This window comes from Astyanax mexicanus, chromosome 5 (genome assembly GCF_023375975.1).
Source record: "Astyanax mexicanus isolate ESR-SI-001 chromosome 5, AstMex3_surface, whole genome shotgun sequence".
Lineage (NCBI taxonomy): Eukaryota > Metazoa > Chordata > Actinopteri > Characiformes > Acestrorhamphidae > Astyanax > Astyanax mexicanus.
In genome coordinates this window covers 25,955,575-25,976,673 of record NC_064412.1, presented here as the reverse complement: position 1 = coordinate 25,976,673, position 21,099 = coordinate 25,955,575, and the positions used below count along the sequence as shown (strand labels likewise).

General features: G+C 41.3%; 2 protein-coding genes across 4 annotated transcripts; both read right to left on the bottom strand.

The window, feature by feature from the left end:
- Positions 1-612: 612 nt before the first annotated feature.
- Positions 613-9,531, bottom strand: wiza (WIZ zinc finger a). Of its 3 annotated transcripts, none has more exons than XM_022675051.2 (10): positions 8,745-9,531; positions 7,999-8,104; positions 6,244-6,900; positions 5,163-5,573; positions 4,119-4,790; positions 3,447-3,770; positions 3,018-3,235; positions 2,629-2,779; positions 2,286-2,445; positions 613-1,589 (listed from the first exon to the last, which is right to left on the bottom strand). In XM_022675051.2, exons 2-10 carry the CDS (start codon positions 8,081-8,083, stop codon positions 1,166-1,168), a joined length of 3,102 nt encoding a protein of 1,033 aa, XP_022530772.2. In that variant the 5' UTR covers positions 8,084-8,104; positions 8,745-9,531; the 3' UTR covers positions 613-1,165. The 3 variants fall into 3 exon arrangements, with proteins under 3 accessions (XP_022530772.2, XP_049335324.1, XP_049335325.1); XM_049479367.1 differs by having other exon boundaries at positions 3,735-3,770; positions 8,745-9,525; XM_049479368.1 differs by lacking the exon at positions 3,447-3,770 and having other exon boundaries at positions 8,745-9,521.
- A 782-nt stretch (positions 9,532-10,313) lies between these two features.
- On the bottom strand, positions 10,314-21,083 carry rasal3 (RAS protein activator like 3). Its single transcript, XM_007257157.4, has 17 exons — positions 20,030-21,083; positions 19,220-19,359; positions 18,919-19,003; positions 15,284-15,348; positions 15,060-15,145; positions 14,096-14,321; positions 13,338-14,003; positions 13,099-13,243; positions 12,812-12,956; positions 12,496-12,732; positions 12,126-12,327; positions 11,941-12,032; positions 11,565-11,844; positions 11,337-11,444; positions 11,062-11,252; positions 10,693-10,777; positions 10,314-10,608 (listed from the first exon to the last, which is right to left on the bottom strand). Exons 1-17 carry the CDS (start codon positions 20,592-20,594, stop codon positions 10,519-10,521), a joined length of 3,408 nt encoding a protein of 1,135 aa, XP_007257219.1. The 5' UTR covers positions 20,595-21,083; the 3' UTR covers positions 10,314-10,518.
- Positions 21,084-21,099: the final 16 nt, after the last annotated feature.

The following is a 21,099-nucleotide window of genomic DNA, read 5'->3' as shown; positions in this document are numbered from 1 at the left end:
CTGAGCTAAGTGTAATGATGAGGATATAATTTAAGTTTCCTTCATATGTTTTAATCATGTTACTTTGACCTCTAACTGAAAACTCTTAAAAAGAGTCTCTTAAAAAGCTGTTGTTTCATGCCTAGTTATTTTGACTAGGGTATTAGGTCAACTTCCACCTCTTGTTAATTTCCACAGGGCTGGTTAACCATACATGTGCTTACTGTAACCGTGCATACATAATCTAAGCAAAGCAAGTGACAAATTAACCTGAATGTATAAAAGTCTGCACAACTTAATAAATCCTTGAAAAAAATTGCAGGGCCGTCTTCAAACAAATGATCATGAAAGGGCAGGAAGTGAAAAAAAGTTGATCTTTGTACCATACTTTGTTACATTTACTGACATAGGCTCACCCTCTCCTGTGAACATTTTGAAAAAGGACTTAAATTTACAGTTTGTTTCTTTTCCATATTAATTGGTTTCTATGAATAATTGGTTATTATATAAATCATCAGAAGAGCAAATCAAAACAATGCATTATGTTTGCCAAAATTGTATTCCGAGAAGAAAAGAGGACTACGCACAGTCATCTACCAAGCAGAAGCATAATAAAAGTCTTTAAAACCTACAAAAACTGATTCATTTTATTCAGATTTTTGGTCACAAATGATCCAACAGACTTGTGGGGAAACATTTACGCACTCTCTCACGCGCACTCTCTCACGCGCACTCTCTCACGCGCACTCTCTCACGCGCACTCTCTCACGCGCACTCTCTCACGCGCACTCTCTCACGCGCACTCTCTCACGCGCACTCTCTCACGCGCACTCTCTCACGCACCCCCCTACACCTGTAAACAATTGGGGGTTGATCTAAAAGAACCAAAAAATAAAAAAAGGATAAATCACAGATCATAAGTGTGGATGAATTCAAAGAGCTCAGACAGTAAAATACATTCAGATACGTTTCCTCCTCTTCTTCAGTAGTATGATCTTCATTAGCAACTCAAATATAAATCTTTAAAAATTGGTTAAAAGGCTTTACAATGTGTAAAATGTTGGTCCAGCTCATCATTGTGAGCCTTAATAATAGAGTTTCCTGAGGGGGGCACTGCTGAGCAGCACTTAAGACATCACTGTTGTATCAAGCTTTGCTGCTCTTAATAAGAAGGGTGTTCCCACCGCTAAACAGCCTGAGGTCCAATCAGCTGCACAGTGTCTGTGAGAGTGGGTGTTGGGGTGGGACTCTGTGCTGTGGGTGCAGGATTGGGGGCACAGCCAGGGGCAGATTCAGAGGCAGGGATGGGGGCAGAGTCAGGGGCAAGGATGGGAGCAGAGTCAGAGGCAGGAACGGGAGCAGAGTCAGAGGCAGGAACGGGAGCAGAGTCAGAGGCAGGAACGGGAGCAGAGGCAGAGGCAGGAACGGGAGCAGAGTCAGAGGCAGGAACGGGAGCAGAGTCAGAGGCAGGAACGGGAGCAGAGTCAGGGGCAGATTCAGTAGCAGATTCAGTGGCAGATTCCTTTTTGAGGTTAAGTATGTGCTGCCGCAGGTGAATCAGCCAATCCTCTTGCACCGAGAGAGGACCCTTAAACACTTCCTCACAAAACCTACAAACACACACACACACACATACACACACACAACTGATTAACTGAAGTTCTATCAAAACTTTGGAATTCATTTAAAGATTTAGAAAATTGTTACAATATGTAATGAAGTGTGTCCAACATTTAAAGATCTGATAAATCTGATATTATAAAAAAATAATAATTTCTAGATGTTTGGTTTAAAGTTTCATCAGTTATAAATAAATCCTTAAGTCAGCACTTGCTACCAACAGTAACACAACTACTCTAGCACAGCTACTAACAGTATTAAACCTTATATACAGATCAGTGAAGCACTGTGTAACATTCTCAGTAGTCCCATTTACAGATATTCAATCAAACAAACAAATCTGTTCACATCAGCACTTCTACACAATAGACAATAAGCATGTATGTTGCTGTGTAAACATCTTTAAATACAGATCCAATATTCACTGTATTCAAAGCAAAGCAAATTAATTAAATGCAAATTTTGATTATTCACTGAATCACTGTCAAATTAAATAATTTTTAAACTGTTGTGAGATCTGTAATTGCACTTTCGACAGATGTATACAGAAATGCAGCTAACTCAAAGTTAGTGTGTATGTGTGTTTAACAGTGTTTGAACAAGCAGCTGTAAAGCAGATCCACATCTGCTCAGCAGCCCAGGAACGCAAGAGCGTGTGTGTGTGTGTGTGTGTTTTTCTTGCTCACCTGCACTTCAGTGAGTAAATTTTTCCCACCAGTTTGACAAGGCTGCTCTCAGGGGGGCGGGGTATCAGAGAGGGTGCGTTTCCTACACGTGGCTTCAGGGGTCCCGCCCCCAACCTGCCATCACTATGGGGGAGGTGCTTCGGAGGACGCCGCTCACAACCTGCAGAGAGCAAACACACAGACAAAAAAAATAAATAAATACTTTATTTTGAGTATTTTTTTCAAATACTCAGGTGTTGCTCAAGCATTGTGTTCAGATTACATTTCCAGCTGATCTTTTACACTGACTCTATATCTAATCTTGTGTAATGGTAGTTAAGGTGGAGTGGTGCGTATCTGTTACCTCGGGAAGCGGTGTGTGCTGGTGTGTGTTGTAGGGTGTAAGGTTTCCTGTGGGCAGAGGAACTGGAGGTGTGAACTTTGAACTCCCGGCCTGATGCAGAGCAAGTAGGGTCCAGAACAGACAGGGAGGAGCGGGAAGATGAGGATCTCCTCTGTGTAAGACAACACACATATATATACAGCCAGTTTAGAAAATGTTGAGATGGTACTGAGTGTTTATGTTGACAGGTGTGTGTGTGTGTGTGTTAGAGGTGGCTTATCCAGGTCCAAAAATTAAGCTGCACCAGAGATGTCCTGGCAGTCAGTACAAAATCCTTGGCTGGATTTTAAATTTCTCAACCTGGACCTCCAACTCAGATCTGTGTGCATGTGAGTCTATATTGTTCTTACCCTCTTGACCACCAGCGGCAGTTCACCCCGCATGTAGCGTCTGTGCAGCTCTGCCACCTTCCCCGGCTGCCTCCGCATCCATTCCGCTAGCGTGTCAATGGGTGAGCCATTACTGTGCCAGTCCACCCCCAGCTGACGGAGGTGAGCACGGGCATGGCTTGCCAGAGCCTTTCTGTTCTCAAAATCAAACCCACAAAGCGCACAGGTGGCCTCATACCCTAAAAACACACACACATGCAATCAGTACAGTGGACAAAACCCTTCTTTAAGACAACATTCCTGAAAAGACTCAAATGCCTCAGAAAATAAGAGTGGTGGTGGGTTGGGTGAGGAGCTCCTGATCAGGAGGTTAACAATTAAAGACTGTGTTGATTATTTGACACTGTACTAAAACTGTTAAAGCTCCAATATGACGACATGAAATTGTACCCGAGGCCGTTCCATCCACTGAGTCACTCTTCTCTTTGAAGCCATCCACTGGTGAGGATGTGAACATTTGGGGAGAAGAGGTGGGTTTCTTCCAGAGGCTTACAATCCTCCCAGGGGGCTCAGATTTCACCTGAGACCCCCGGAGCTTCCCCTCCCTGACCACGAGCTGACGCAGGGTGTCAATAGGTGAAGCATTAGTGCACCACTTCACACCCAGCTGACGCAGGTGGGCACGGGCATGACAGGACAGAGCTTTACGGGTGTCGAATGTGTCATTGCAGTACTCACAGTGCACTGGTACCACCTGCGCATCTGGCTTCAGCACTGAGACAGAAACACAGAGCTTTATTTGAGCATGGTTTGCGGGCCAGCTTTAATTAGCAGTGCTAACCTAGCATTTTTGTAAACTAAATAAGCACACATTTGATATTAATGGCTGATTGACTGAATTTAGGACAAAGATTAATCATGAGCAAATAAAATTGTTCACTATTAAACACTGTTGAAGAGATCAATCATCCTCTGGTTTAAACGCAAACCTGCATATCCATAAAACTGAATGGTTTTAAGAAATATATATTAACTTAATAAAAAGAAAAAAAAAAGAAAAGAAAATCCCAATCTGACCCTGCTGTCTGTACTGTAAGCTAGAAAAAAGACAGTGTGACTTACCTGTGTTTGCCTGGCCCTTGCTGTGTCCTTGAGTGGTTAGTACAGGAACAGAGGTGGTTTTAGGTTTGGGGGGTTCTATCGTGGTGACGTCAATTTCTACTGGCTCATCTTTTGGTTTGGGAACCACCATCCTCGTACCTTTCCTGGCTTTGGGCACTCGTGGAGAGGCAGAGCCTGGAGACTTAGACGCAGGGGTGGAACTTGGGGACAGATGGGGTGTGGTTGCAGTAGGAGTGAGCTTTGAGGTCAGGGCTGCTGACATCAGGGGTTTTGCGGGAGAAGCATGCGGCTTTGTGGACACAAGGGGGGTTGTAGGAGGGGAAACGGGCTTTAAAGGAAGGGCACGGGGCAGTGTGAGTGGGACACTTGGCTTTGTGGGCGAAGCATGTGATTTTGTGGATGAGGTAAGAGGAGTCATGGGTGGTGATGTAAGGGGCTTTTCAGGCAATTTAGTGGTTGTGGCACCAAGCTGGTCCTGGTCCTGAGGTTTAGGTAGACTGGTCACTCCACGGCTGGCCATCAGCTCTTTAAGCGCTGCTATGGGCGATCCATGCACTGTCCAATTAGTGATGCCGAGTTGGCGCAGGTGAGAGCGGGCGTGGCTTGCCAAACTTTGACTCTTTTTGAACTTCTCATGACAGAACTCACAGCTCACGCAATTCACAGCATCACCTTAAAGAACAGAGAACAAGTTTCTAAGATCAACATCATACACTTATTTAAAATAAAGAGCAAAAAACAAGTACATTTAAAAACAGCGCTAAACAGCTATTTCTATTAAAAGTATTAAGTACCAACAATATTTCAAGACATAAAGACTAGTAGTTTAGGATTCTGTCAGACAGTAAACAAGCACTTGTGTATGTGGGTCTAAAAAGAGCTAAGGAAACCAGACAATCTAACAACCAGAAATGTTTACAGCAAGGATTTATAAGGTTCCTAAGATCATAATTGGTTTTCAACTCGCAATATAATTGTCTGAAAAGTGTTCGGAGTCTGAATCTCCTGAAATCTTAATAAACACCAGTCTCAACAGTCTCTTACCTTTCCGTCGTGCTTTTATCTGTAACACACCTGTCCGCACCTGTGCCCCTGTCTTAGAGGTCTTGAGTTTTTTTGAGGGTGGGGGGCCGATGGGGGGACTGTGTAGCCCCTTGGGCGGTGGGGAGGATGGTGGAGGGCGTTTGGGGGCAGGTCCTGTGGGCGAGGATGAGGGAGAATACATCTCAAGGTCATCAAGGTGCAGCGGACTAATGCTGCCTGCCTGCTGCTGCTCCTCCTTCTGCAGCAGCTCATGCAGGATGTCGATGGGGGAACCTTTAGTGTCCATGTCCACCCCAAACTGCCGCAGGTGGGCCCTCGCATGGCTGGACAGTCCTTTGCGAGTCTCATACCAGGCTCCACACAGCTCACACACATGGACATCACTTCTTAGTGAGGGCTCTGACATTGCCACTGCAGGAAAGTCAGCTCACTCAGATTACACACATTTAGATTCAAAGATTCAAAGAGTTTATTGTCATGTGCACAGTAAGAAACAAATTTCCTTGTTCAATGAAATTCTTTCTTTGCCCCTCGCCAAGTATGCGGCATAAAGATAAAATAGAAAATATACAATAAAGAAAGAAATAAACTAACTAAATATAAATATTAAATTGGTGTTAAATTTACATCCAGGATGGAAATTTATGCATGAAATGTGTTATGGTTATTATTTACAAGTAAGTACATGTTATATACAGCAGTGGAATATGAAAAAAGTGCAAAAGGTTCACATAAAATACACATAAACATATATACATATACACAAAAAAGAATATTTACACATTAAAGAACCCCAATACAGTACACGGTTCTATATTTTGTTCTCTTCATGCTCTGATTACAGCGGTTGTAACACCAACTTCTCTATTTTCTTACAGTTAATAAAACTGTACATTTAACAATGCTCTGTTTAAATAAATCCTATTCTTACTGGCTGCCCCCCCCAGTCTGAAACACAAGTTTATAATCTCAGCGAGAAGAGTTATATATTTAAACAGAAACACATTTGGGTCATGGCTGAAAGCTCTGAGAGATATAGTTAATGTATAAAGCTTTATGTTTGAAAGAAGGAGTCACTTACTGAGGTCTAGAGGAGCGTCAGTTTCCTGAGGAGCCCACAAGGGTTTGGAGGAGGCCAGAGAGAGAGATGAAGACGGAGCAGGAGATACAGAAGCTAGAACTTTCTTTGGCTCTGCGGGGACCTTACGGGGCTTAGCGAGTCTGAGAGGGCTCAGGACAGAGGGTGAGGAGCCAGGGCTTAGCGATGTTAATGCTGCAGCTGAAGACTTACTGTACTTCTTCTTCACCAGCGTGGAAATTTTGATCTTGAGTTTGGTAGCTGAGTCCTTTTTGGTGCTGAGGGTTTTTGTGATTTTTAGGGATTTGGGGGTTTTAGAAGTGGGGGTCGGGGGTATGCTTACAGTTTTAGGGGTTGGGGTCTGGGAGGTGCTGAGCGTTTTAGAGGTGGGGGTCTGGAGTGTTTTAGATGTAGAGGTCTTGGGGGTTTTAGTGGTTTTGATTTTTTTGTGAGTGGGGGTTTTATCCACACTGTCCTGGCCAGAGGAAAATGGTAGTTTTCCATCTTTCTCACGGATAAGCTGGTAAAGCAGGTCAATTGGAGCACCACTACTGTCAGACACAGCCACACCTAGCTGCCTCAGGTGGGAACGACAGTGACTGGAGAGTCCACGTTTTGTCTCAAAAACCCCACCGCACACTTCACACAAATGGACCCCAACTACAGCAACACAAAGAGAAACAGTGTTAGGAAGCAGTAGAGGTTAGATGAGGAAAAAGAGCAAATAATTATCAATTACTTTTTGTTTTAAACCTAATTAATAATTTAAATAGATATGAAACACACTGTCAGACTAACAGAGCAGCAAATAAAGACAGCTTTAGTTCACAGTAAGCCATATCGTAATATTTCTGAAGGTTCCACACAATTAAAATGAGATAATCCTTCATTAGTTCAACAGTGGGGAAATTTTCAGAGGCAAAGTGATAGCACAGCACACAGAAGCAGAAAAAAGACAATATATAGCTATATAAACAATATAAAATATTATAAATAATAACAAATGTCAAAAGAAAACTGGAGAATATTTACATCAACTGCACATAAAAGTAGATCATTAAAATCATATAATGTTTGAAAAGGTATGAAGTTTAAACACATGTGTAATAATGCATTTTCATTAGTGCTGGTAAGTATACTGATTCATCTGGTATACCGGTTTTAATTGTCACATGTTTTACTAGTTGAATAACATTTCTGCATATTTTACACGTGTCTGCTTTATATGTGTCTGAATGAAGCCAGACAGCATTAAATCAGCATTTCTATCTAACTGACTGAATTTACAGTTATAGTTGAAGCTGAAACTCCAGACTGAATAGAACCTAGCTAATGAGAAGAGATGGGACAAACATATGTCACAAACATATATGAAAGCAAAGTCATGAAAATATTTGGAGAAATAATAATGATAATAATAAAAAATACTGTGAACTCTTTACAGGTCTTGGAACATATACAGGCTGTTAGTGTAAAAAAATCCTTTTTCTCTGCAGTAAAACTGGTTATTCACGTTCTGAAAACTTTTGGGGCTTTGAAGACTCCTACAGGACACTTGGAGAAGCTGCCTGTTCACTTAATAATTTCAGATCAGTAACAGGAATCAAACTCAAATTCTGTTTGTAAATAGACATAAAAACTAGACAATCGTAACAAAATGAAGGAGAACATGAAATGTTTGATTTGTATCATACAGCTCAGCACTACTTCTCACCCCTAAAGGTACATGAAATTCCTATTACCAGCAAGTACACTCACTCTCAGTGTCTTCTGCCCCCGGCTGGAACATGCTGACAGGGATGCTGGAAGTGCTCTTTCGGGCAGTTTCTGGAACTCTCTCCATTTCTACAGTGCTTTATTTTCCCTAATGAGAAATAAATGACACATAAAAATCCATTAGTAAGGCTTTCTGGCTGTAACCTTAAGCAAAACGTACAGGTTTAAACTGCAATTCAAGAGACAGTCGGGGCCAGAACTGAACTGCTGCGCTATTTAAGGAAGAACGAATTATTTGACACGACAAACACGCCAACTCCGGCCTTGTGACTAACTTCAGAGAGTGGTGCGCTGCTGTAATTAATCCATATGATTATATTTTCATTAGTTCTAACTAGAATTCAGCCGATTCCGCGCCCGAATTAAACTGCTGCACAATTTAAGGTGGAACGGATCATTTAAAAAACTTCAGCCCTGTGGGCTAATGCTAAATTTAGAGAGTGGCAAACTACTGTAAATAATCCAGACCATAATTTATTGATCTATTTTTATTTAAGTAAATCCTGCAATAATGACTTAAATCACTCCAGCATTCTGCCTCGCCTCGATAACCACATGCTATCACAGCGGACGCTAAGCCCACAGCTAACGATAGCGAAAGCGTTCAAAACGAGCGCGTCTGTCCGATTTATTGAGCTACATATGGACCGGTCACGCGCACAGTACACATTCTGAGCTAAAACACACATCCTAAAGACGAGTTTTGACGTTAAAACTGTATATTTTACCTGGACAGTGGGAGTGTGCTTTTGTTTAGTTTCAGTGTGCAGCAGCCCTCCTACATCGATCCGGCGCAGTCGAACTCGCGCCGACCAGACAGAAGCAATCGAGCGGCCACCTCTGGAAGAAGCAGTGGGGTAAGCTAATGGTAATGCTACTACTAACCAGAGGAATAAATAACAAAATAAAGAAATCAAGAATTCTGAACAGATGTCAATCAGGTGTTAAAGTGCCTGATACTGAGTCATAATTCTGTCCCACCACATGTCCACATGCTTAATTCATTTGACATAAATACGTTAAATTGATGATAAATAAACAATGATGAATACATTTTAGTCAGTCTTTTTCTTTAGTGGGTCAATTAACCTGAAACACCTGGTTTTAGACCACAGTAATGTATTGTCCCGACGGACAGTTCTGGTGGAAACAGGAGAGATGAGGTGCACATTGAATTCTGCCGTGATTTGTTTTATGTTTTTTGGATACAATCCGGGTTAGCACCCGAACATCCCTTTCAGACAGCTTCCTCTTACAGCGTCCACAGTTAATCCTGTTGGATGTGGTTGGTTCTTCTTGGTGGTATGCTGACATTACCCTGGATACCTTGTCTCTTAATACATCATAAAGACTTGCTGTCTTGGTCACAGATGCACCAGCAAGACGTGCACCAACCATTTGTCGGTGATATGGTATGTCACCCATAATGTTGTGTGCATTGCAATATTTTGAGCAAAACTGTGCTCTTGCCCTGCTAATTGAACCATCACACTCTGCTCTTACTTACTCTGCCCAAGATTGGCCATAAAATTTAAATATAACAGTTTGTTGATATGTTTATTGGCTACTAGATTATACATTCAGCAAGTGTACCTCATTCCATATTGGTTCTGCATAGAAACTACTAGAGTGACGCAAGCAACATCTTTAAAAACAGATATATAATAAAATACAATAATTAATTTATGTTTTTATATTTTTATTTATCATCACTTTAAATTATGTATCACCACAACAATATATGGTGTAATATATCCTTTAAAATATATTTCATGCCTTTAGAGTTTATTCTAAATTTGCAATGTAAACAAAAAGCATTATGTTAACCAGCAAGGTATTTCTAGCAAGTGGTTGCTAGGGTGTTGCTAACCAGTCACTGTTATGTCTGTGGTGGTTGCAGTGGGATCCAAGGTGGTTGCAAATGTGTAACTATTAGACTACTACAGTATTCTATGTTGTTGCTAAGGTGCTTCTAACCAGTCACTATAATACTTCTTGTGGTTGCTAAGGTGTTTCCTATCAGTTGTTATGGTATCTTGGGTAGTTTCAAAGTTGTATAAGTTGCTGTGGCTATGGTACTGAACGTGGTTGCTAATGTATACTATTACATGTGGTTAATAAGGTATCCATAGGTTGTTGTCATTTCTCATTTCTTATGGGCTTACTGTGCTATCTCTGTTGCTTACTAAGGTTTCCTCTCTGTGGCTTACAAAGGTTTCTATAGGATATTGCTGTGCGTTCTCAAGATGTTTCTCAGATAAGCCTACCCCAGCATAAAAACATTAAGTTACTTTAACTCAATTCATTGTAAACCTTTATTATAATCTTTTATTTATTAATACATTATACATGCAGCCAGGCAGACTGGCATATGGCAAAGGTCAGACAGAGCAGTGGTAAGTTGAGTAGTCTCTCATAGCAAGAGTGAATTTTGACATGCTTGTACAGGCAGATGAATCGGCTTAGAATTCTGCATGCAGAGCTTTTTGTTCGGTCTTGGAGTTAAGTGGTGATGAAAGACGTTCTCAGACCGTCGTTAGGGGTCACATTTTGCTGTTGCATGTCTTTCAGCAGGCTGGCAAACTGTTCCTCCTAAAAGCACACAAATACAACAGATTAACCCCATTCATACACATACTGTTCTCAGGAGCAACCAGAGCAAAAAATGCCACTTACCAAAACATTCATACGGTCTGCTGCTGCCAAGGCCACGCTGAGTTTCCTCTCGTCCTCCTCCCGCTCCTCCTCTATAACCCCCAGCCTGTAACACACATCCGCATGAGCAAGACTTACCAGAAGGAACATCACAAAGCAAACAGATATGTTCGAAGATCAAATGCCAAACTTATTCCAAAAGTATTAAATGGAGCACCATAATTCCAGAGAACCAATCCACTGCTTTACAGCTCACTGCTGGGGGATTTTAGGGGCGTGGGTTGGAAGATCTAGCATTATATGTATTTTAGCTTAAATTTGGATGCCAAAAATCCTGTTTTAGACCCATGTTTGTACTAATGCCTATTTGCACATCCTAGTGTTCTTTACCTGAAAGTTGCACTGGCAAGTTGTTCTTCGCGTAGAGTGAGAAGGTTCCGCAACTCCTGCACCTCAGATTGAAGCTGTGCATTCTGGTCCTGGCTCTGGATGATGAAGTCCTCCAGGCGCTTTGCCATTTCCAGCTCACGTTCAGCCCCCTGCTCCACTCCCAGCCGCAGCTCAGACAGCTCCTGTGCATGCTAAGAACACACGGAACCCAGGTCAGAACCTTAAGAACATAAAATTACGATTGGACTGCAATTGAATATGTAATTTGAATGTACCTTGTCCAGCAAGCTTGTCTCCTCATGTTCTATTTTTGACTGATTTGGTTCCTTGTTGCTCACTTTAATCCAAGGAACCGGAGCAGGCGTATTCTTACCGTCATTTTTCTGTACAAATAGAGGTTAGAAGCAATATTGTGTTACACTACTTTATTTCTGCCCAGGTCACCACAGCAGAATATCTTCTTTAAGGACCCTTAATAAAGCAGAGCAGGAGAAAAAACTCACAGCTGGTGGTGATATAACTATGGGAATATCATCACTCTCTTCAGGCTGCAGCTCTTCTGGCTTTGTGGGCAGTTCTTCATTGCTGATCTGTCTCTTCAGATGCCGATGGTGCCTTTGTGATGCAGGAACGCTCTGTGTTCTTGTAACCTTCCTCTGCCTGTCTCTGCTATAGCTGGGTTTGCCATCAGGAGGAATGTGCTGCAGTGATTTGTTTAGCGGACTGTGCTTAGCCAGATCTCGAGGAGGGACATATGTGGGTTTTTGCTCTCCAGTGCTGAAACTTTAGTAAAAGAGTAATGAGGTTAATACGTAAAGTTTTTTAGTTCTGAAGAAATTGCTGACAAGAACCACTGTGCTAGATATACTATTGGCTCACCTGCTGCAGGTGATCCGTGGAACATCTGGACCGAGGTGTTCTGTAATCTGGTTCAGGATTGATGGAAGCGGTTGAAGGTCATCTATTGTTTCCTGAGAGAAACAGAAAGGCATCTCTACTTTATTTAGCTTTAACACATAGTTAATGCTAACAAAAAAATATCCAAATGTACAAAATTGGCCAACCTGCTTCATAGAGGAGATGATATCCACTAAAAGAGCGTGAAGAACAGCGAGCCGCAATGGCAGGTCAACATAGCCATCAAAACGCGCCATATCCAACTCGCTGTCGGGGTTTGACACCGTCTGCAGAAACCCTCTCATGAGCTCCCAATGCTGTTCCAGGAAGTCATTCATGAAGAGCATGTATTCTTCCTTCTCGCCAAATCTACAATAGAGACAGAAAGAGTTCTGTAATCAGTAACTAAAGGCTTTCGCCCTACTTCTCATGTTTTTGCTTGATTTGACTGAAAACCTGCACCCTCACTGGCCTTCAGTGAGTAATACTGGACACCCCTTGTTTTTGTTACCCTAATAAGTTGTGTGATTTACTCACAAGGTGAAGTTGGCGAGGTTCTGTATGACCTTTGCTGTGAGAGTGAGTGTTCGGAGTGTATTTGACTCAGGGTAGGGCTGAGTGAGTCCAAACAGAGATGGACTAAGGATGGCCGGGCAGAGGAATCTTAGAAACAGTGATGCTGTAATGAGGCGGTGACCGATTTCTCCTCGTCCACGTTCCTCACAGTCCGACACCCAGCTGGAGAAGATTTCATTCAATTCCACAGGGAATGAACTGCAAAAACACCAGAGAGAATCTCAGTATCAACCAATATGTTTCTGTTTGCTTTTCAACAAAATGTTCTTTCACCAACCTGTGCATCTCAGTAAATTGCTGCACAACTTCACCACATGTTTTCTGCAAATGCTGTTGGTTGACAGGGAGATCAGATGGAGAGCATTTCCGTGGGTCTACCTCGCAGCTCTCTGATGAGGCATAAAGTCGAGCAATGAAGTCCCCTATTCAAAATCACAAAAAACATTGGAGATAAGAACAAGGAAAATGTAGAGAAGATCAATCTCAAAATTGCAGAACAGATTTTGGACAACCTTGTTTATTAGACATTCCGTTCTGTACACTGAAATCTGGAACATTTCTCACCAAGAGTATCAATGAGGTATTTCTGCCCAACCAACTTCATGTACTCATCTATAGCCTTTGTGGCCAGAGTGTTCTCTCTGAAAATTAGAGCCTCATTCTCCCCTAAGCGCTGGACTTCAGCACTGCCCAGATGAATCAAGAACTCCTGCAGATGCAAGAAATATTTACATGCATAAAAGAAATTTACATGCAACAGACAATCCGTAACTCTTGATTTGTACATGCCATTAGTGCTTTACCTTTGCTTTTCCTATGCTTTGAAGCACATGTACCAGAGCTCCTGCTAGTTCTTCTTTGTCCCTGACATTCAGAAGGGGTTCCAGGCTGCTGCACATGCCTACATAACCTACAGTGACATATTCTGCAAATTCCTTGTACTTTTCGATTGGCAGCACTAGAAGGTTCTGAAAACGGGCCTTTATGCGAAGAGAAGCTTGAGGTCCCAGCTGGTCCTTCACTCCACTGGAACCAGGTGGCTTGTAGGGAATAAGAGGGTGCCATTTCTCCTGGAAGGCCCGCCCTTTTATCTCTGCCAAAGACAGTGCCACACTGCCCAATGGAAGGATGACAGATTCATCCTTAGATTGGCGCTTTTTCTTTGGGTCATCGTCACGAAAGATGTGAAGGGTGACCTGTGAGACAGGGGGGAGGTTGTCCAGCTCAAACAGCTCTCCCCAGAAGAGGTGGCACCCCCCCTGATTTCCACTAGCTCCAGCACCCCCACCGGTAGAACCGTCACTTGCTTGATTGGATGAGCGAGATGACTTGCCCACAGCACGGCTGGTTGTACGGGCAAACAGTGTGCCATCCAAATGAACCTCACAGTAGTAACGCTTCTTTGGGGGGAGGTCTTTAGCTTCATTAACCCACAGGCTAAGGGAGTTCTCAGTACGCTCACAGTTGTCCTAGGAAGGAATTATTGATTTTAGAAACTTTTAATAAAACATTGGACCAAATAACCCAGTAAATGACATGCTGCCAGAAGTTTTCTTGGTACCTTATTGGGTTGGGCAGTACGCCTCAAGTTCTCAATCCATCTGTCCCTTTCTGCAGCTGAGCTACAGCCAAAGCAGTGGTTGTTCTCTGAGTTGATCACTTCAAAGCAGTATTTTTCCCCAAGAATGGAACTGTGCACCGGTCTGATGACAGTGGTGCGGTCTGTGCTTAGATCCAGACTTTCCGCAACGTTCACAGGAATAGACAGAGATTCCCGTGAGGCGGACCTGAGAAAATAGTGAGACAAAAAATAACATTCTGCCCCAATAAAAAAAAAAAAATAGTCTGCAATCTCACTTAAAGGGCAGAGGTGATTGCAGGCTTTCATTCCAAACAAGCATTATGGGTGCTTAACACCTTGTGTGTTAAAACATAAGTTTCAGACAGCAAATGAGTCATGGCCCAGTTCTGGCCCACAATTACTGTCAGTCTGAACGCAGCTGGGCAGGTTTATTTAATCAACATGTTCGATAACATTAAATGTGCTGCTGGGCTAGATGCCATACAGTACATTTGCCTCTGTCATTAATAACTTGTAAAGAACTGGGCCACATTTGTGCCAGAATTGTCTGCAGTCTGGTAGAATCAGATGTGCTTTTGCTTGATTGGATTAAAAACCTGCTGCCACAGTCTCTTTGAGTGCTTTTCCACCAAATAAGCTCTGGTTCTAGAACCTGTTCCATTTGGGCTCAAAAGAACTGTGGTGCTTTTCACCAGTGGAACTGTTAAAACATCACATTATTCATCATTAATAGAGGAAGCTGCACAGCAGCATTGAACATGGTTTGCACGGAAGAACCCAGTATTCTTTGGATTATTTTGGTATTCTTGCCATAGCAAGATTAGGGGTCAGTTTCCTGGACAGGGATTAAGCCTAGTCATAGTCAAAATTCTGTGCAGTTCAAGACTAGACATAGTCCCTGTCTGGCAAAACGTTTGGTTAGAATGATGAAATTATACTACACCTTCCATGTAGGCCTAGGCCATCATTGAGCTGTGTGGTGCTCAGTTTCTTCTGGTTTTCACCTTTTAAACGGCGCTTAATCTTTGCCTAGATTCACAGAGAAGAAGATGTTAAGGAATAGAGCTAAAGGCACTGAAATGCTGAACATCTCATTCATCTCATAAGCAGATAATTTATTTAAAGAATGATGCAGTGAACTGGGAAGGCTCATTAATGAACACTGACCTTTACTCCTCCATCTAGTTTTGTTTTAGGAATGCTTGCAGGAGCTACATGGTCTGGAGTGCACTCTGAAGAATACAGAACAGATCAGTGTTACCATTTAAAGAAATACGACAAAGCTTCCTTTCTTACCATAAATGCATTGTTTTGCAAGATGATACCTAATTAAGATATATTGTTATGCAAAAACCTTATTGGAAATCTTTAAAACAGCAGCTTTACAACAGAAGGACTTTCTATATTTTAATAGTTCACGTAAAACATTTTATTTTGAGTGCATTTTCATTTTTCATTGAACATGCTTTGATTATGTATCAGATATAAGAATTTAACAAAAATTTACCGCCGCTCTGATTTCAAAGAAGCGCTAACCTTCTAAATAAGCCACTTCAGGACTTTTCCAGATAATTCTACCATTTAATTTAATGCCATTATCAGGACTGTCTGTCAGAGTCAGTCCTGTTTGATTAAGTGTTCAGATTTAAAACCTGTTCAATGTTCAAAACAGTACATGTTTAAGTGTTAAAGTACACTACATCCCGAGGGGCTGAAACAGAATAAGGTTCCAAAAAGCACTAAAGACCCTTGAGGAACTGACCCCAGAGAGCAGGGATGATACATAGGCAGAGCTAAACAGCAAATTCATTTTAACCATTGCGGGAAGCACAGTCATTTCCTTTTGTCAGTGGTTTATAGCCATGTTCACATGAAAACAAATTGATTACAGAGCATTCAGATTTTAGACTTACTTAGATTTTACTAGTGTTATAATATATATATATATAATTTTCTATAATAAATGTATTTGAACCTTGTTTTACAGAGCTCTTAAAGATGATTATGTGACGCCTGCAGAAACTTATTTTGTAGTGTATGTCAAAAAGCAAGTGTCTGTTAAAAAGCAAGAAAGCTCAGTTTCCCCATCATACAGGATGTGGTCTGGCATTAGAGCAACAACTGCAGCTTTAACAGCATCTACACAAAATCTCACAGGCAGGTTGAAGCTAATAAAGACTAAAATAACTATAAATCAGTACCGTACTGTAATCAGTCTTTCAAGACAACACTGAAAAACATCTCTAATAGGCTATGATTAGATATTTTTTTTAAATGTTCTCCAGGGAGATCAACTTTTTTCAATTCTTCATAAAAACACCAGAACTATCTGTTTTAATAATTGAATACCAGAAAATTACCAGAACAACTGATTTAAGAGCTGAAATATGAGGAAAAAGTCTCAGAAAATTTGCTTACCAAGTCCCCCACCACAAACAATCCACCGTCTGAAGCCCATCTCAGTCTTTGGGTCTTAGGGTCTGAATCAGTTACATGAATGTGATTTAACAGCGCCCCGCTGTTTTAGACAGTTATCGTAAGGCTTGCGAAGAAGAAGAGCAGACGCTGTTTGACTGAGGGGTTTGGAACACCCAGTTACAATGATATTATCTCTAAAAACTTAGAGGAAACAATTTGACAGCCACACGTACACATAATCACGTCAGCTATTTCCTCTGCAAATGTAAGATCACAGCGTCCGTCAGAATTATCTCTTGCTCTAATTATCAAGACTGGAAAGGTCAGGATTCTAAACAGGGCTGCTTGGTGCCACCAGAACAGCGCTGACCCGTTGAGCCAAGGACTTCGCAAGACCTCTGAAGGTGTCCTGTGGTATCTGGAACCAAAATGTAACCAGCTGATTTTTTTAAGTCCTTCTTGAGGATCAAAGAGCCTTGGGCTCCTTGATGCTCCCTGTTGTTGGTTTACTGTTTTTTAGTTTGTTTCTAATTTTAAGCCATTTTCTCCACAATTTGGAAGGCCATTACCTAGTCTCAATTTATATAAACTTTCTCTATCACTAGCACTATAAGGATAAAGACTAGCACATGCCCCCTCTGAAATCAGCCACTATCTCTATTCCACTGGGTAGCCAGGGATCAGCCAAGAATTTGCCACCTACCCACAAATGAGGCCATTTGTGCTTTCAGAGCCTTTTATGCCAAGCATAATGCTTCAGGATGCAAACCAGTGATCCTCCGAGCATACTGACAGTGATTGGAGCACTTGTGTTGGTACTGAACACTGCATACTGGCACACTACACACTAACATGACTGGCTTTATGTTTTAAAGATGTTATGAACCAATTTGGCCCTTGTCAAATTGGCTTAGGACCTTATACATGACTGTTGCTCATGCTTTCAACAAACCAAATTTAAAACTGACTGTTCACTTCAACTGCAGCCTAATATCCATATATCAGCAAACAGTCCATCTCATAAAGTCAAATTAAATGCACAGAATCACTGTCAGATCTATAGTTTTGAATAACAGAAGAGCATGATGTGTTATATGTTATTTAATAAATAGTTTGCTATGATAATGGCCTTTTACTGGATGTTATGAGTGCAATACTGATGTGCAGTATAGAACCCTGTTCTAGAGAGCACAGCAACACAGTCTGCTCCAGCTCTGCTAAGGTTGACACCCGTCCCATAAAATACGGAGTCATCCATTATTTGGTAATTAAATGAACCAAAATAAGATGCGATTTGTTTGCTATTTCCAATACACATGTCTGTCACACATTTGTAAGTCTAAAAATAATGATCAGAAGCCTTCAATGGGCATATCTTATTTTTGTAGACTATTGTAATTTGACTGATTGTTTAGGATGTTGAATTTTTTAAAAGTTAAATAAACAATCATTTATTTAATATACAGTAGTATTATCCAATATAAATATTATATATATAGTAATTTAAAGAAATCAACAAATCATACTAATAAATAAATAAATATGTTAAAAGAAAAGTTTTTTTATCTTTATAAAAAAAATGTGTATTTTGTGTCAAAATGTACACTATTATTAGTGTAGTTTAATTGTTTGGATGACCTGACTTCCTATCATAAGTCAGGCAGCAGACAAATGCTGTTCAGTTTAATTAATGATGCCATCCAACTCCTCCCCTCTATGTTACCACAGCCTCACACGACCTCAGCTGCAACAGTGCTGACTGTGCACATCAAAATTGCAGCAGAATCATTCAAAAGATTCTACTGGATTAAAAAAAATAATAATATAAAATAAAAATATATATATAACCATAAAAAAAAACATAACATAATAAAAAAATACACATAAGCACAAAATTTAACAAATTGCTGCTGTGGGTGCCCCGCCCCACAGGAGTTGGACCCGTGGTGGATATGGCCCAGAAGAGCCATGATAGGTGTCCCTTATTTTCATTTCTAAAAGCTGGCAACCTTAAGCTCTGCTTTTTTACTCACATTTGAGTTGATCAGCAAACGTTGGGATGTTTGAATTGTTTGCATCAACTTTTTTTCTCTGTTGTTACAGAGCTGCAAAGTATCGATTTATACACTGAAAATGTCTTTTTAAAATTTCAAAATGATTAAAAGTCATTACTTTACTGATATTTGTTTTACAGTTGAGCGTTTTCCTTTGTACCAACTTCCAGGTGATTTTCTGGATTTGAGCTGATTAAAACATCAATTAAAACTCATCTCTGAATACTTTTGACCTATATGTATTATATCTTGAGAATCAGGTTTTAAAAACAAAGCTCTTGGTTTTAAATCATATAGGAATGTTACATTAGCAATGGCTAGAACACTAACCCAGGTTGGGGTGGTTCTCACTGAGGTTCTGCAGACTGAGACTGGACAAACAGCTGCTTGCACGGTTCCTGGCTCTCATTATCGCCTGGAGGGGTACAGAAAAACACAGCAGAGTTATTTAGCTGACACCAAACTCACCGCAGCTTTGGTCATAAATAAATACAGAGCTGTTCTTAGTTGATAGTTTGGCCAGCAGTGTGCACAATTGTTTAAATTAGACATATCTCGTTAAATTGGGTGTAGGAAGCTGTCAGTGTCTGTAGTAAGATATATATGTGTGTATATATATATGTGTTTATACCTCCTCCTCTCGAGGGATGATGATCTGACCATCCTGTAGGACGCAGGAGGTGATGTCCCACACTGGAACCTCCTGCGGGGGGCTCCAAGAGAGTCGGACAGGCTCAATGGCCGCAGGCGCAGCCTCCGCACCTCCAGCATCTAATAATGAAGAGAAAATCTTTTCTTAATCATAATAGTAGTCTTTATTCTATCCCTGCTTATAGTCTTTACCCTAATGATACTGTATACCAGTTTGCTATTTCCATCATTGTCAGAACAAATCTCTCTCAGATCCAGAGAGAACCAGAATCTCTGAATGGCAAAAACAGGAGGCAAAAATTGTACCTGTGTTTTAGTGATAATCAGTGTAAAGAGATTTTATTACTTTTTAGGACTTTTGGATCTTTTTTCTGTTGCTTGATTAATCAGGAAATCTAGTATAGAGCAAAGAACTATTGTTTGTTTAAGTCATAAATAAAATGTAAAAAATCATCTTTAAAAATGAACAGCGCAAGGGTGATTTGATCTGTGGATTGCTGATCTTTCAGATGTTCTCTGACAGATTCTGTCTTCCTGGATGGAGCTCCAGACTGTATGTCTCTGATTCTCTGATTAAATCAGCATCATCTCTATTGTTACCTTTAGCCATTTTGTTCCTGTTGTAATTTTTTATTTGAAATGTGTTCATTTGTATCATTTTAAAGGCAGAGTGTCTACCAGTAGATTTTTTCCTGTCAGTACTGTTTATTCTATTCTATAGGTGTGAATATTTTATTCTGTGTAGTCATGTGAAACATGAATGCCAGAATTGAACAAAAATGACGCTTACCACTCTCTGTGATGGGGGTGCTCTGACGGGGCTGAAGTCGTGGTCGTTTGAGTTTCTGTGACACCTGGTGCAGGTACTTTCTGATTTTGCCTTTCTGAGCTGTTTCTCCAGAAGCTTCGGCACCAGCTGTACCAGATGTTGAAGAAGATTGAGAGAGGACTGAGGACAGCAGGGCACCGGGTGGCTCGGACAAAGCCCTGCGGAATGGGTTCTTTCTTGAACTCACTGGTTTTTCGGCCTTTGTGGGGCTCTCTCCTCCTTTAGCTGCTGCTGTGGAGGACTTCTCACCAGGGTCTTCACTCAGAGCTTTCCTCCAGTTCTGCATTTTGGACCATTTATTTGCAGCTCCCTTCTCTAGCCTCTCGAATGTGCCCTGACTCCCCCCCTCACTCTTTGCCCCGGTGTGCCACTTATACGTATTCAGTGGGTTGTTTCCATCTTCTGTTTGTTCTGCTTCGCTCTCGGCTGGGCAGTTCCTCTGTAAACTGGAACTCCTCTGAGTTGCTTCTTCCTCTTCGAGCTGTGGAGACGTCTCCTCGATTTCAGACTCTTTGTTTGTGCCCATTTTCTGTCCTTGGGCCTTTTTCTGTCCAAACAAGTCAGCGGTATAAGTGTAACACTATACCCTTGGAGAAATATAGAGTTTTGTAGAAGATACCAGTGTATAGATCCTTATCTTGGGAGTTCTTCTTTCCAGACTTTTTAAACTCACCGCTTCAAGGTCTTGCTGGGTTTTTACTTTACTTCACAGCAACTTCCTGCTGCACATTCAAACCTCATTTAGGCCCTCTGCTGGCTTACATCTCTTTTACAAGAAGCATCTCAAAGATGATAGTGATACAAAGCTTTTGGTAGCAGCTCTGCTACAGAATTTGCATCCCTTGCTGTTTCTAGAGTGGTGTAGGTGATATGATGATGTCCAAAAGCATTGGTTTGCCTTACTCAGCCTTGTCCTCTCTTACCTGGAAGCTGAAGTCCAAAACACAATTCATGTCCTGAGCCAGTAATCACATATCACCCTTTGCCAATTGGGTGCTTGGGTTAATGTGTGTTCTCTGTGTTTGTGGGTG

Excerpts from the sequence above, each read along its gene's own strand:
- rasal3 (XM_007257157.4), bottom strand. The coding sequence starts at position 20,594 with ATGGGCACAAACAAAGAGTCTGAAATCGAGGAGACGTCTCCACAGCTC. Across the intron at positions 14,004-14,095 it reads GTACTGCCCAACCCAATAAG|GACAACTGTGAGCGTACTGA; the intron begins GTACCAAGAAAA and ends ATTCCTTCCTAG. Across the intron at positions 11,253-11,336 it reads AGACAAGCTTGCTGGACAAG|CATGCACAGGAGCTGTCTGA; the intron begins GTACATTCAAAT and ends GTGTGTTCTTAG.
- wiza (XM_022675051.2), bottom strand. The coding sequence starts at position 8,083 with ATGGAGAGAGTTCCAGAAACTGCCCGAAAGAGCACTTCCAGCATCCCT. Across the intron at positions 6,901-7,998 it reads GGGGGCAGAAGACACTGAGA|TTGGGGTCCATTTGTGTGAA; the intron begins GTGAGTGTACTT and ends GTGTTGCTGTAG. Across the intron at positions 4,791-5,162 it reads GATAAAAGCACGACGGAAAG|GTGATGCTGTGAATTGCGTG; the intron begins GTAAGAGACTGT and ends CTGTTCTTTAAG.